This window comes from Callithrix jacchus, chromosome 1, assembly GCF_049354715.1.
Source record: "Callithrix jacchus isolate 240 chromosome 1, calJac240_pri, whole genome shotgun sequence".
NCBI lineage: Eukaryota > Metazoa > Chordata > Mammalia > Primates > Cebidae > Callithrix > Callithrix jacchus.
Genome location: NC_133502.1, coordinates 24726972 through 24743474, shown reverse-complemented (window position 1 = coordinate 24743474; position 16503 = coordinate 24726972). Strand labels below are relative to the sequence as shown.

At 38.3% G+C, this 16503-nt stretch overlaps 1 protein-coding gene across 7 annotated transcripts in view; it reads right to left on the bottom strand.

The window, feature by feature from the left end:
- MYO16 (myosin XVI) overlaps positions 1-16503 on the bottom strand; it is a 773187-nt gene that overhangs the window by 91725 nt on the left and 664959 nt on the right. For all 7 annotated transcript variants that reach the window (XM_054249238.2, XM_017970444.5, XM_078347436.1 and 4 more), the window contains exons 29-30: positions 7996-8092; positions 695-941 (exon numbers count right to left, since the gene is read on the bottom strand). In XM_054249238.2, the coding sequence (XP_054105213.2) occupies positions 695-941; positions 7996-8092 (344 nt within the window). The remainder of the gene's footprint in view (positions 1-694; positions 942-7995; positions 8093-16503) is intronic.

Genomic DNA, 16503 nt, shown 5'->3' with positions numbered 1-16503 from the left:
GAATGGCAGCTCCTTCCAAAGGAAGCAGCTCCTTGCCCTCCCTTCCTCTAGGAGCGTTGTGATTCACAGGTGTCTTCTTCATTCGCAGATAGATGAGAATGACAAAATGGAGAAGGACCAGGTGGTCTTCATGTTTTAAGCTAAGCATCTAAAGCAAACTTTTACATAAAAAGCTTTCCCTAAAGCTTGCTTTATCGGTAAAGAGAAATGTGACAGTTTACACAGGGATATATAATACACTTAATCTATCTATTGAGTTCACTACTTTCATGCTTTTAGACTGGCATCTCGATTTTTTGGGTCAGATTTCCTGAAGTTTCTATTAGCTAGCCTTATATCCGTAACACTTGTGTAAAAATGTCAACAGCCAAGATACATATTTTTGCCAATACAGAAGCAGTCGGTGCTTTAGACTTTGCATGTACTTGAGGTAGTTAAGTGACACAAGCGTGGTGGGTGGGGCAGTCATCATTACAGATGAGTGAAGGGACACATACAGTCTCTCGCTCATGAGAAGACAGCACAGGAAAGCATCTGTTTAGACTGCTGGCATTTCAAATAACGAACCACGCACGCCTGTTCCTATGACCCCTGTCATATTGGACCGAGCTCTGCATTAAGGGCTATTTGGATTTTCATGACTCCATTGAATCAATCACAAAGGCAATTAAAGTTGCATGTCCTCTGCCTTTACCTTTTGCTTCCTTCCTCTGGCGTGTTCCTCATCTCTGACTTCTCTTTATGGCAGGGAGTGTTCATTTCACTACGGAGCCGATCGTTTTCCCGGGCAATGTCTGAGGCATTCTGAATGACCAGGGCATCGTAGGTTTTCAGCCCCATGTCCTCTGTGTTCTGCAGAAAGCTATTGATAGACGTCACCTCTTGTTGTCTGATGCTCATTTTCTGAAGCAAGTGCTGGCGTGCCAAAAATCCTCTGATAACTTTTATAGAAGAATCATGGATCAGTAAAAGGAACAAAAGTAACAAACTCAGATACACACAAATAAAAATCATAACGTACCTATCTCTGGGCAGTTCTAAAATAAGATACATTTAACCCAGAATAAGAATCGATCTAAATCAGCAGTGACAACACTAGAGGCAAAGCCCTTTGACTTGAATGAGATCTTGCAGGCAATATTGATGATAAAGTCCCCAACACTGCTTTTGGTAACAAAAGCTGGACATTGATGAACTGGAGTTAAGTCAATGGGAAAGAACTAGGTCCAAATCCCACAGAATTTTGGGTGTGCCTCCAACTGCCCTGTTTTGGGATGTACGAATCATCTTTCATTACGTCACATTATTACATAAACACCTAAGGCTTATGGGGTTTGTCTTTGGAAATATCATGCATATATTGTTTCTAACATTATGATTTAATTCTTAGAGAAATTAACACTATATTTAAGACTCTGGAAAAAGATCGTGTATAAATATAGGATATCCATCCTGCTCTCTGGGAAAGGATGGCTAGAAGAATGTGTACAAATTGGGAGAAACAAGTGAAAATGCTTTGAAATCATTATGTCAGTAAGAAATACAAGAGTTAAAATTAAAAGACCCCCGTTTAAAGGGACCTCTGTGTGTAAGACACTCTATTACGTCATTCAGTTCTGAAACTCAATGACAAAATATACCGGTATCCCCATTTTAGACACAATGGCACTCCCTTAGTGAATCTAAGAAAATTCCTCAGGTAAACACAACCAAGGAATGGTAGAGGCAGGGCTCATATGTCCCAAATTTTAGGAGGTCAAACTGTATTTCCTTAGCCTGCAATCACACAGAAATAATCTCTAACTCTCCAGGGAGCAGATCAGCAACCAAGAAAGTTACAGGGAAGCATATTTGCAATCGATGTTAGAAAGAACCTTGTTTCTTTCTTTCTTTCTTTCTTTCTTTCTTTCTTTCTTTCTTTCTTTCTTTCTTTCTTTCTTTCTTTCTTCCTTCCTTCCTTCCTTCCTTCCTTCCTTCCTTCCTGCCTTCCTTCCCTTCTTCTTCTTCTTCTTCTTCTTCTTCTTCTTCTTCCTTCTCTCTCTCTCTCTCTCTCTCTCTCTCTCTCTCTCTCTCTCTCTCTCTCTTTCTTTCTTTCTTTCTTTCTTTCTTTCTTTCTTTCTTTCTTCTTCGTTTCATTCAGGCTGAAAGCCCAGGCTGGAGTGCAGCGGCATGGTCTGAACTCACTGGAACCTTCACCTCCCAGATTCAAGCGATTCTTCTGCCTCACGCTCCTGAGTAGCAGGGTCTACAGGTGCCTGCCACCATGCCCAGCTAATTTTTGTGTTTTTAGTAGAGATGGGGTTTCATCATGTTGACCAGGCTGGTCTTGAACACAACTTCCTTACAATTAACACACGGTGGAAGTGGATCAGGCAGCCTCATGAAAAGAGCTGCTTCCTAGTCCCTGAGTGTGTGGAAGGCCAGCACAGTTGCCCCTTCTCATGGGTGAAGTGGACAAATGCAGGTAGAGGAATTCTGATTAGAGTCTTTTCAAACTTTATGATTCTGTCTCTCCCAATTTTAAAAGTTTCTAGGATTATAAGGAGTTGGTTAAGATTATAGAAGATTTATAATTTTAGGAAAGCCTGTGTCGGCAGCAAACACGCTTTATCCTTGCCCTTGGGAGAGGAAGAAGCCTATAAAATATTAAGTGGTTTAAAAGAGTTCATGGCTATAAAATAACAAATATGTGGGGTACCTATGACATTCACTTTGATGTCCTGAGTGGAAAGTTGAACAGAATGATCTACAGCGATGGCTGCAGAGGAAAATAATATGCAGGCATCTGAAATGCGGAAAGCACGTTTTTCAGATGGCATTACTAAAGGCTTAGTTAGGTTGGAATGCAGTTCCATGACTGTAACGCAGTCATTCCAAAGTAACCTAAGGGAAAAATGTTAAACTGTGCGAGGTTCAATCAGACTTCCAGGAATATAAAACATGGAATAAAGTGGAGCAGTATGAACCATGTGATGGGCACCCTGAGTCGGAAACAGGCAGAAGACTTGAAATTGGCCTGTTCACTTGTTCTTTCTTGTTACACTAAAAAAAAAAAAAAAAAAAAGGGAGACATTGGCTCTCAGAAGAGTGAAAGTGAGAGTATATTCAAGATGTTTAATCTCTTGGAATAAAGAGAAGATTAATGTGGATGTGCCAACTTCTCCTGACCTCCCACCACAGCACAGCTATTCACTGGACTCACATTCACCCAGGAGTCTATTGTCCCACATCCAGAAGGGCTTCATTTTCTCACACTTCACCCCACTAGCCTTTTAAAATTCTTAAAAAATGTTACACAAGTTGCTAAATATTGATGTCTCCAATAAGGGGCAACGGGTAGAAATAAACTTGCCACTAGTGGATGTTGATGTTTGTTGTCTTTTAGACAGATTCAGAAGATGGCGTCTAAGACGTCTCCCGTGGAACGTCTTGATTTACAAATATTTTTCATCCAAGGTAACATGACCATATAGGGTCAGAGAAAAAACTTGGTTAGGAATAATTTTAAATTAAAATGATTAAATTTAAAACTAAAAGCTACAGCTTTCTTTCCCTTGGAAATTTTTAAAGAAAAAAATGGAATTCTTAAAAAAGAAAACCTGGAAATGCCTCCAGATTATATACATTTTGAGTAAATTTAATATTAGCAAAAAGCATTAAGGGAACTGGTTTAAGAACTCTGAAGATAAAAAAATCAATAATTAATGCTTTGCATTTAAAATCCTATAATTTAAAACAAATACTCATCCATTATTTCATTTATGCAATATGAGATTATAGTTTCTATCTTGATGCCAATTTTTATACCGTTCTTAATTTTTATATTTAGAAAGGTGAAGAAATAATTACAGTTCTGTTCATTTTTTTTGTTCCAAGTCAATAGGGTACAGCAATTTAATTTTTGTTAAATAGAACAGAAGTTTCTAATGGGGCAAAATTTCTTCTCATTATATTTAAGGGAAGTTTCAGGAGAAATTGTAACACCCTGTTTTGTCTCTAGCATTATATTAAATGAGACTCTCCCTGTCCCAGTTTCAGCTGAGGCTGTAGATGAAGCTCTGGATGCCACAGGTCCTGCCTGGGTGGGAGCTGAGGCTTTGCTTTGCTACCCAGATCCCTGGTGACGATAGTGCTGCTGGTGTTCCAGGGACACATGGGTTGGGGCAGGGCCAAACATGCAAATAGGGCTTGTCAGGGGGAGGTCCAAAACAGAACTGTGGCCCGCCCTTTCCCCTGCACTGATGAAGGCTGAAGAAGGCCAGGTCATCACAAACTAGAAAGAAAATGCCTCCTTTACTGAGAGGTAGGAGTTGGCCCTCTCTTTTCCAAGGCCCCATGTTGCCCCAGCCTTGTGAAAGTGGCTTCAGGAGGCCACCCAGAGAGCTTGGCACATGCCTCCTGGGGCTTGGGAGCCACGGTGCATTGTGATATCTCAGAGGCCACAGCTGTGGCCAAGGCTCCTGCCAGGCCCTACGTGGAACACAGGCTCTGCTAGAGAAAACTGCACACAGGAAATCATCTAAGAGTTTGTTTCTTTGGCACCAGATATGGTTTTCAACAGATAATGTGTACTGAGAGAGCAATGAGACTCCAGCAGAGGGTCTGCAAGGTGCCTGGGGCTGAGGGGCGAGTTACAAATGACCAGCCAAAGGAGGATGTTGCCAGTTAGAGAAGGAAGTCACTGAAGGGCTTCTGAATAGGTGGAGACCTGTTGAAATCTGCCCTAGTGGGAGGAGACCCACGCCATGTATGCCTGTGCCATCAGGACACACACCTGCTTTTGGTCTTCAGCAGAAGACACTGCCTTACTTCTTCCCTCCTCATTAACCCTGCAAGACCCAGAGGCAACCTGATTAGGTAGAGATCAGTCCCACACCCACTAAGGATGGGACAGGCCTCAAATAGCCAAGAAGGAAGTTTTAACTTAGAATGAAGTTCTGAATTGTGATCATTATTTGAGCTGGATGTGTTAAAATCTGAACAGAGACTGTTTCGGGGACTAGCATGTAACAGGGATTCTTATTTTATTTAATCTTTTAATTCTAACATTTTTTTTTTCTTTTAGAGGTAGGATCACTGTCAGCCAGGTTAGAGTCCAGTGGTAGAAACACAGCTCACTGCAGCCCAGAACTCCTGACCTCCAGGGATCCTTCACTTCAGTCTCCTAAGTAGCTGAGACTACCATTGTGTGCCACCATGCTTGGCTAATTAAGACATTTTTTGAGAGATGAGGGCCTCACTATGTTGTCCAGGCTGGTCTTGAACTCCTGGCCTCAAGTGATCCTCCTGCCTCTGCTTCCTGAGTAACTGGGATTACAGGTGGATGTTTTATTATCAGAAAATGAAAAGACCCATTGGAGAGTCACACAGGAGCATTCCCGAATGAGTCCCAGAGAAAAAGCGGACAGAGGCCTGACAAGAATAAAAGTGATTTGGGATCCTATTAGGTTTCCTTGTTAGAGTAAGGGTTTCAAATATATCAGAATTGAGTTCACTGTATCTCACTAAAAGGTAGCATATAGATCATTTCTCCCTCTTTTATTCTTCTTTCAGGAATATATATATATATATACACACACACACATGCATATATATACATATATATATACACACACACACATGCATATATATACATATATACACATACACACATGCATATATATACATAAGTATACACACACATGCATATATATACATATATATATACACACACACACATGCATATATATACATATATATACACATACACACATGCATATATATACATATATATACACACATGCATATATATACATATATATACACACATGCATATATATACATATATACACACACACATGCATATATATACATATATATACACACACATGCATATATATACATATATATACACATACACACATGCATATATATACATATGTATACACACACATGCATATATATATACATATATATATACACACACACACATGCATATATATACATATATATACACATACACACATGCATATATATACATATATATACACACACACATGCATATATATACATATATATACACATACACACATGCATATATATACATATATACGCATACAAACATGCATATATATACATATATATACGCATACAAACATGCATATATATACATATATACACACACACACATGCATATATATACATATATATACACATACATGCATGCATATATATATACATATATACACACACACATGCATATATATACATATATACACACACACATGCATATATATACATATATATACACATACACGCATGCATATATATATACATATATACACACACACGCATGCATATATATACATATATATACACACACACATGCATATATATACATATATACACACACATGCATATATATACATATATATACACATACACACATGCATATATATACATATATACACACACACATGCATATATATACATATATATACACATACACACATGCATATATATACATATATACACACACATGCATATATATATACACACACATGCATATATATACATATATATACACACACATGCATATATATACATATATATACACACACATGCATATATATACATATATACACACACACATGCATATATATACATATATATATACACACACACATGCGCATATATACATATATATACACATACACACATGCATATATATACATATATATACACACACATGCATATATATACATATATATACACACATGCATATACATACATATATATATACACACACACATGCATATATATACATATATATACACACACACATGCATATATATACATATATATACACACACATGCATATATATACATATATATACACACACATGCATATATATACATATATATACACATACACACATGCATATATATACATATATATACACACACACGCATATATATGCATATATATACACACACACGCATATATATGCATATATATACACACACACGCATATATATACATATATATACACACACACGCATATATATACATATATATATACACACACGCATGCATATATATACATATATATACACACACATGCATATATATACACACACATGCATATATATACATATATATACACATACACACATGCATATATATACATATATATACACACACACATGCATATATATATACATATATAACAATTAAATTATTAAGCAAATTAAAAATAATCTCTTAAGCAAGTACATCTTATATGGGGCATAGTTATGTTTTTAAAAATGAACCCGTTTTCAATAGTCACTTGGATTTTGATAGAGAAGACAATTCTAAGTGGAATCTCTTCTGAAGTTAAAATGAATAGATAACTATCTGCTTTCAAAGATAGTACTCCAAATATTATTGTCACTTCAGAGAGGGAAAATGGAGTCAATACTTTTTCCAAGCAACATGTATAATTACAGAAAATGCTGTTTAGCTCATCGGCTTGTTCCAGTTCTCCAAATTCTGGCATACCTGTGGCGCTGCGAAATGGCACATGAATTTGGTGCCATAACTGCACCTACATGCCAGGTGAGGAGTTTTTCCTTCTGCAGAGTCAAAGTTACATTATCATTGTCCTGTGCTTTTGGAATGAATTAAAAAGCCTGAGTATCTGCAGGGTAATGGATGCATACATAGTAAGAGGTGTATATTTCCTCTTCCAAATTGTGGTTTAGGGAAATTCAATGTAAAATTTTGTATGAAAGGACGACCAATTAAAGCATGAACGATGTCTACAAATGTTGATTCTGAGACAGTTACATGGCAAACTAAGCCACAATGCCCCCTAAACACCCAAAAACTATTTGCCCAAAGATAGCATCCAGGAATGGATAGATTGGTCCACGAGGGTGCAGACCCCATTGACATTTAAACTCAGGGATGCAGTACAAGATTTTGCATTTACAACTCAAAGAAGTTCAGAAATGTTGGCATATAAATGTTACCTTTTTGGCAGGTTATAATTTTTCTCTGCAACTGTTGGCACAAATCATTGAGTTGGTCAGCATGCCAGTATTTCAGAAACACTTTTCGGACTCCCATCTAAAATGCGAACAGCAGGGAAACATTTAACAGCATGACGATGCCAAAATGATGATGAAAAGATAATCATACAAAAGATTTTTTTCCAGCAGAATATTAGAAGGAACAAACCAAGAAAATTAATTAGAGTACATGTCCCTGATTCTTAAGCACGATTGCATGTGATTGCAATCCTAAAAGCTTTGTTGTAATAAGTATGTTTGATGCCTCTGTCACAGCATTTGCAGATGCTTACATACTATTGATGTCGGTGTTACCACGTGGTGCAAAAGAGAAACATTGACCTTGAGTATCAGTCAGAAGATAAGGCCATGCCCATGAATGGACTCTTCTGTTCTAGAGCTAGACCCTCATCTTGCCTTCCTCTTCTCACAGCAGGGAATTCAAGTTTACATAAAGAAAAACAACACTCAAAAGATCATTATGAAACATAAAGCTGACACATAAAATTGTTTTACTTCTATAATGTCTGCCACTGTGCTACCTATTCTTATAAATCAAATGTTTGTACAACTACAATGACAGAACTTCAGAACCAAAGTTTAAAAGTCTAAAGAAAGATGAGAAAGCCATCTCTGAGCAACAGTCTTTGGGATGTTTGCACAAACAGTGGTTATGCAATGAACACACTTTACCAGAATTTTTAAAAAGAAATGTTAGCATGACACGAAATCAGTTTCTGTGACAAGCTCTAGTGGCGTGAGAACTTATCCAAACGTACTAATATTGATGAAGACAGCTGCCAGAGGAAATTCTTAACACATAATGGCAAGCCATATTCATACACTTTTTAAATCATCCTCTTGTGTGTTGTGCTTATTTGAAGAATTCACAGAGCCGAGGTAGGTGTGAGGAATACCCCTCACATAGAAGGCACTCATGATCTCTGAGGAGAAGCAGACAGAAGTAATTGCAAGAGAGCCTGGTGAATCCTAACATGGTTGCCGAGGAAGCTCTGAGATGACATTCTGTTAGATAAAGGGAGAATATTACTTGTGATAAGTTTATAATCATATTCTTAGCACTTGAGACAAACACCATTAAAGTAACAAGTCAAATATGTGTGCTCTCAAGCATGAACTGGGGACATTAAAATGATAACACCCCATAGCCTCTGCCATACATCACAGTGTCACCAGGAGCTGGCACGTGTGCACACACCATTAGGTACTGGAAAGGTTTATAGGTCATCCTTGTCTTCAGAGTGGTTGGCCTGAGACGTTTTATGAGCCATTTCATATGAAAATGGAGTTTATTCCAAACACACTTTGTCACTTCACTCCTTTCCACCTAACTCTTCCCTTACATGATCTTTCTTTTTAATAAAACACAGTTTTACCGAAGATTTTGACTGAATCCTGCGTGATGACAGTCAGGCTAATTAATTAGATCAACGGGGAAAGCTCTTAACTACTGGTCTATTCCAGAGACTTCTGGTTCACTAGATGTTCTTCCTCATTTAGTTTAGTTTTCTTTTAGTTGGTTGAAATTTGAGACAGTAACATGAGTGGGTGGCTACTGAGATTGTTACATTTTTTTTCATTGTATTGCCATTTTATCTTCCCAGTTATTTTCCATAATTCATAGTTTTTTTTTCTCCTTCCCAACTGCTGACTTATTTTGGCAGTCGACAGGAAGAACAGTTGGTCCTGTCTGTGAGCTCTGCAGAACAAATCTGTGAGACAGGCATTGGAAAGGAGGGAGCATGTCACCTCTCTGTTCATCACTGATTGTGGGATGTAACTCATTGTAGGAGATTAACTCCCAAAGACAAAATTCATCCAAACCTGGGTTCCAAAACAAAACTCTAAAGGAATGATGGCTGGAGATACTCCACAATGGATGGGATTAATACTGATCATTAGGGGAATTAACATATGGAAGAAGAGTGCCATGGCTAAAAGATCTGTGGAAAGGAAACAGGAGAACAGGATTCTAGCTCACCTCTCTTAATTGTCGAGACCCTGAGCAGGAGGGGAGGTGGACAAAATGAGTATGATCTCTTACAGTGGCACTTCCGACAGCCTCCCAATAAATGGAGGTTTATCTTGAGCTCTTGAGCATTGTGCTAGATTTGGGGATACAGAGGAGGCCTCTGTCCTCATGGAGCACATAGTGTAATGGGGAAGGTCAGCAGTGAGCAAATTCTGGCAATTCTCCGTACTCAGAACATAGAGCTATGTCCAAGAAACGGCTTTTGAGAAAAGAGAGTGATCAAGGTGTGATCACATAGCGTTCACTGAGAAGCATGTTTTCTAAGCCATTTGGTCTTGAGGGCTAAGCAGAAATTTCCCAGGGCATCTTGAGATGGTGGATGTGAGAAGACAGAGAAACTAGCATATGAAAGGCAAGAACCAGAAGATAACAAATCATCTGTGGATACAGTTATATGGACACTGATTATAAATGAGGGAAGAGCCTGCACCTATAACTGGTGTGGGGAAGAGGCTGCACGCATAACTAGCGGCTGCATCATGAAGGGTACTATGGAAAAAACATGGAAATTCTCCCGTGAGCAATTTGGATACACTGGGAAATGTAGAGGACCAGATCTACATTTGATAAAAATATATTTTTTAATTTGTCTTGAATTCTGAAAACTGTCTGGAAAGTGGATTGCTGAGCTGGTCATTGTCAAGCAGGGAGAAATAGTGCAATTAATCATTTAGGCTCGGAAGATTCTGCAACTGCTGCCTCCCTGTTGACCAACTCCTCTTTATCTTTCAGAACTGAAGTCAAGCCTCATCTCCATTACCAGAGCTTTCATATTCACCTTTCCACTTCCATTAGGGCTTTGACACCTTCTATTTATGTTCCCAGAGCACCCTATAAATGATTATTTATCCTATTATGATATATTATGTATATTTACCATTATATATGTATATTTGCATTTCCTAAAGAATATGGACATATATTCTTGAAATGCACAAGTGGCAGGGATGTGGGCAGGATGAATTCAGATTAGAAAAAAAGAACAGAAGATAAAGAATTGTGAAGCCCTTGCATAAAATGAGTCACAAAGACAGATGATAGCTTCTAGGGTGAAAATAAGATGGAAAATGAAAACTTAAGTCAGAAACCTAAAGTCATTCAGCAATCCAGAAGTAAGTCATGGAAGTGGCAGGTGATAGAAAAAGTCATGGAGGAAATAAAGGGAAAGAGAAAGCTGGAGTGAAACTGGCCTACCAGTGATGCAGCCACAGGCTGGAGAATCAGGAGCTAGCTGACCTTGTCTTCTTCTCCAAGACAAAGAAGTGGGAAAAAGGGGAAGTTCAGAATAGAGTATATTCGGGAAAGAGCCAGTTTTGGTTCAGATATGGAGGGAACATTATAGGAAGAGTAGATACAGAGGTTGAAATGAACTTTTCTTGGAATGTGCTAGAGATATCATGAAGCTCCTGATGGTGGGTCATTGAGAAGTGGATTGATAGTTTCACAGGGCACATCCACATGTCACATCAGATTTGGAGGTGTAGAAAAGGACTTCTTGCTGGGAGCCATGGGGTGGCGATAATGGCTGGCTTGAAGGAGCAGGGTTGGCAATTGAAGCACAAACGAGAAGGCAGATACTTGCAATGGTAGGAGCTGGAAGGGTGGGTGGCCCTCCAGTCCCCTGGTGGGTTTTGGATGTAGTGGTGCCTGGGCAAATCTGCTCTGCTGAGGTACAACCAAGGGCTTTGTAAGTTATGAGGGGTTTCTGGGCTTCAGAATCACTCGGTGGAGGTTGGAGATCTGAAGTCACAATACAAGTATCCTATTAAGACATGGCTAAAGACTTTGTTACAATGGCTGGGTATTATGCTTGCTGCTATTGTATTCCCAGCACCTTGGGAGGCCAAGGCAGGCGGATCACAAGGTCAAGAGATCAAGACCATGGTGAAACCCAGTCTCTACTAAAAAATACAAAAATTGGGCTGGGCGTGGTGGCTCACGCCTGTAATCTCAGCACTTTGGGAGGCCGAAGCGGCTGGATCATGAGGTCAAGAGATCGAGACCATCCTGGTCAACATGGTAAAACCCCATCTCTATTAAAAATACAAAAAAATTAGCTGGGCATGGCAGCACGTGCCTGTAATCCCAGCTTCTCAGGAGGCTGAGGCAGGAGAATTGCCTGAACCCAGGAGGTGGAGGTTGCGGTGAGCCAAGATCTCGCCATTGCACTCCAGCCTGGGTAACAAGAGCAAAACTCCGTCTCAAAAAAAAAAACCCCAAAAATTAGCTGGGTGTGGTGGCATGCATCTGTGGTCCCAGATACTTGGGTGGCTGAGGCAGGATAATTGCTTGAATCTGGGAGGCGGAGGTTGCAGTAAGCCTAGATCATGCCACTGCACTCCAGCCTGGTGCCTGGCAACAGAGCAAGACTCTGTCTCAAAAAAAAAAAAAAAAAAAAAAAAAAAAAATTCTTCATTCAACTACTTTGGAATATTTTATGGGTATCCAATGGACCGTTTTATTTTATATCATTTTGTACTATATAATTTATTTGTGGGTTGGCAATATTTAGAGAGACTCATTGGATGTTTTAGCATGTGTTTGATTTTGCTGGGGTATTTTTTTTTTTGGAGATGCTATATTTGTAGTAAATGTTTGGTCTTTCTGAAAACAATGAAATTCGCAGTTAAGTAGTATTTTGGAGTTCTTCAGAAACCATGCTGAATTTAGTCTTTACAGTTCTCCACTTTCACGGATGCTAGGGATTAATGAAGATACAAATCTAAGAATCCTTCTTTAGCAGAGAAACACAGATAAGATCACACATATTCTGAATTTTCATGAATTTGTGTTGTCCATTAATGACATTGACTGAAGGCAAATTGCTGACTGTTATTGGTTTTTTCCTATGGATGAATGTTACCGTCCAATCAGTGTTAGAGTGTTATATCAAATCCAATAAATTAAGATTCATCCAAATTAGACCAAAGGTTCAGATCACCTACATTTTTAATTTTGGAGGCATTCTCACGTCAAAGAACGTTTCTCACTAAGCAGAGAAAAGGAGAGGTTAAAATGTTCTCCGACTGAGCCCTCTCCCTGTGCACTGCTAGATGCAGAGTGTTCTAGCTGAGATTAAAATGTTAATGTCATTCTGACTCCTGTAAAAGCAAACCATCTGTGAATTACAGTCATCGCTATTTTTATTAGAAAACCATTAGGGTTTTTTTTCTGGTTAAGTGACAGATTTTAAAGGATTAAACAAAATTGTCATTGATGACTTCCAAAGCTCTAATTACTGCTACAATTTTTAGGGTTTTTTTTTGAGAGGTGTAGGCTGTGGAGGTACAGACAAACGCTGGAACGGTGGCTGTGTTGCAGTGTAGGTGGCACAGAAGCTGAGTTAGTAGAGACTTCATGGGAACCTGTAGAGCACTTTTTTTTTAAGACAATTTTTAGGAGTGCTGAGTGTTTCTGGCAGTACTTTTGAAATAGCATTTACAAAGAAAAAATAGAGTTATTATCCTTTCATATTTTTCTATGATACACATTTCTCTCTGTATTAATGAAATTGAGAAAAACATTGAATGTTTTTCTTACATTCTTACCAATATTCTTACATACTGGTGGTTTAGAAAAATAGTGATGCCTCACATTTTGTTATAACTATGAATTCTTTGGGAGTCGAAGAAATACATATTATTTGTATCCTATGTGTGACTTAATTTAGTTTCCTCATTTACTGCTACTAAATAATACAATCAGAATTGTTTCCCATGTAGGTAAGTTAAAGGGGAAAGCTCAAGTCACATGGCTCTACTTTGACAGAAGAAGGGCACGTCAGTTAAAATGACATAAAACACTTTAGTTACTTATGAAGACATGGAAAATTGGATAAAATGTATTTGGAATAAGAGTACAATTTCCTCTAAGAAAATGTGCACTCATGCTATCTACAATAGCCTCCACAAGTAGGGTTCATCATCTACGAAGGAGGGGCCAAGGAACAGAGTGCCCATAATACATACTGCTCTAGCTAGATCTTAGGAACCATCTCGCTCAACCTCTTCATTTTTCAAGAGAAAAAGACATGTTTTGGAGAGGACACATGGCATTCACACAGTCCATACAGAAAGTTAGTGCCAGAGATGAGATGAATCTGAGCTCTCCAGGCTCCAGACTCAAAGAAACAAACACTTTTGATCCTCAAACTGAAAAATACATATTAATCACTTGGAGATCTGGTCAAAATGTAGATTCTGATCCAGTAGGTCAGGATGGTGCCAGTGATTCATTCTAACACTTTCCTAAATGATGCCGGTGATGTTAGTCTGTGGACCACATTTTCAGTGGTGAGACCCTGGGACACTCTCTTTTCTTCAATCTTGAATTTTCTGACAAGCTCACCTGGTCCCCTGCTCTGTGTCTATCATCTCTGTTCTAATGTCTGTTTGAGGCTCCTATGTTGCTACTCACACTGAAATGTTAGCTATCCTCAGAGTTCCCCACCAAATTCTCCTCGTAGTTTTCATCATCTCCTTGGTAAGTTCATTATTCCCAAACCTTTCCCTACAGACTCTTCCTAAGAGCTCATCTTATTCCCGAGTCCAGACCTATGGAGTCCATCTCCTAGTGCACACATTTCTGCCGATGTTTCATAAGCACTGTATCCTCACTCATGTGTTTTCCTCCTCTCCCGTATTCTCCACCTCAGTGACTGAAAGGACCTACCTGGGTGTCCCCTGAGAATCTCAAGCCCTAAAGACTTCCACAGGTCATTTCTCATACACTTTTCCACCCATCCCTACCCACTCTTACCTTTCTAGGTTAAGGGAGTCATCACCACCTCATCACCCAAGCCAGAACCTCAAGCATCATCTAAGTGTGTTTACAACTTTCCCTCCAGGCCCATTCAGTCATACATTCTATTGAGGTTTCTTGAATCCACTTCCTGTTTACCTTTGTGAATAATTTTAGTGGCTTCCTAAATGACCATGGGTCTACATGCATCCATTTTCTAAACTAGATTCAGAGTGATCTTTCTAACCATCAATTTCATCATGTTACTTTCTTGCCTAAAATCATTTAGTAATGATTTTTCAGGATGATGTTCAAATGCCTTTGAAAGGTTTACCAGACTTTTCTATCGTATGGCCCTTTTGGTCTCCTCCCTCCCTTGTTTCTCCCTTTCCTCCCTCCCTTCCTTCATCCTTTTCTTCTTCCCCCTCTCCATTCCTCCCTCCTTCCCTCTAAAATCTGTGGTAGGAACACTTAGCCTGAGATCTACCCTGTTAAAATTTCAATGCAGCGCTGTTAAACAGCAGTGCAATGTTGTGCAGTGGGCTTCTAGAACTTATTCAGTACATTCAAGTTTACCTGTTCTCCAACTATATCATATCGCTTTCTGATCCAAAGTGAGAATTTGTTTTTCTCCTGTTTAATGTGTACTTTATGATAATAAATCCATCATAATAGTACATCCATGTCACTAATGTACCTTGTATACATCTCCACAACAGGCTCAAAGTCCTGGTTTTCTTATTTGTATGTCTGTCTGACTATTCAACTTGAGTGTAAGATAGTTATAAATTCAGATAATGTTAGAAAATTATAAAGGTCATAATTCACATGTATTAAGGTGAAGGAAATGGATCCATAAAATGGAGAAGAAAGAATTTTTAAAAAGTGGTTTTAATAAGCACTCACTGTAACATGACTTCAGGTATTTAAAATTTCATTTGTCTACATAAATTAAATAATCTTAAACATTTTAAACTTATTTAAACTATTTGATTTACTTTATTAAAATACATCGAATAGGATTAAAGAAACAAGATGCTAAGTTTCATATTTCCAGTGCCATCACCTCTGATATGGGATTATTACAGACTAAAATCTAGAATGTAACTCATCATCTATCCTTTACCAGCTTTTTAACTCACCTTGCACACTGACTTCAATTCATTAGTCTTCTAGAAACTTCAATGATTTTATGTTGCCTATAATGCCATCCATAATATGAGCTAGCCCTTTTCATTTCTCTAAAAGAGATGCTATTTACTGTTATTTTAACATCCCACATACTCTCCTGAAGAAGAAAACCAGTGTGAACCTTCTGTATATGTTGTACAGGGCCCATGGCATTCTTATGAATAGAGTTCACTGAATGATATTACTGTTATTAGTGTTGGATTACATGCTATCCCTTTATTTCTAACTCCACAACCACTGAAATATTTTACTAACATAGATTATATTTTAATGGGAAAGGTTTTATTGCTAATGTTAGAGCTTCTTTTCTGCAATTAAAATGCTTTCTTTTCATACAAAATTAACCTTTAAAAATTTTAACCTCCCTTTCTCTAAAAACAGCCCTAGTCTAGTAAATACTTCCAGCTTTCACAAAGGATATGTACTACCATAATTGCATCAAAAGCAGTCACATCTTTCACATAATAGTATTCTGGAATAATGCC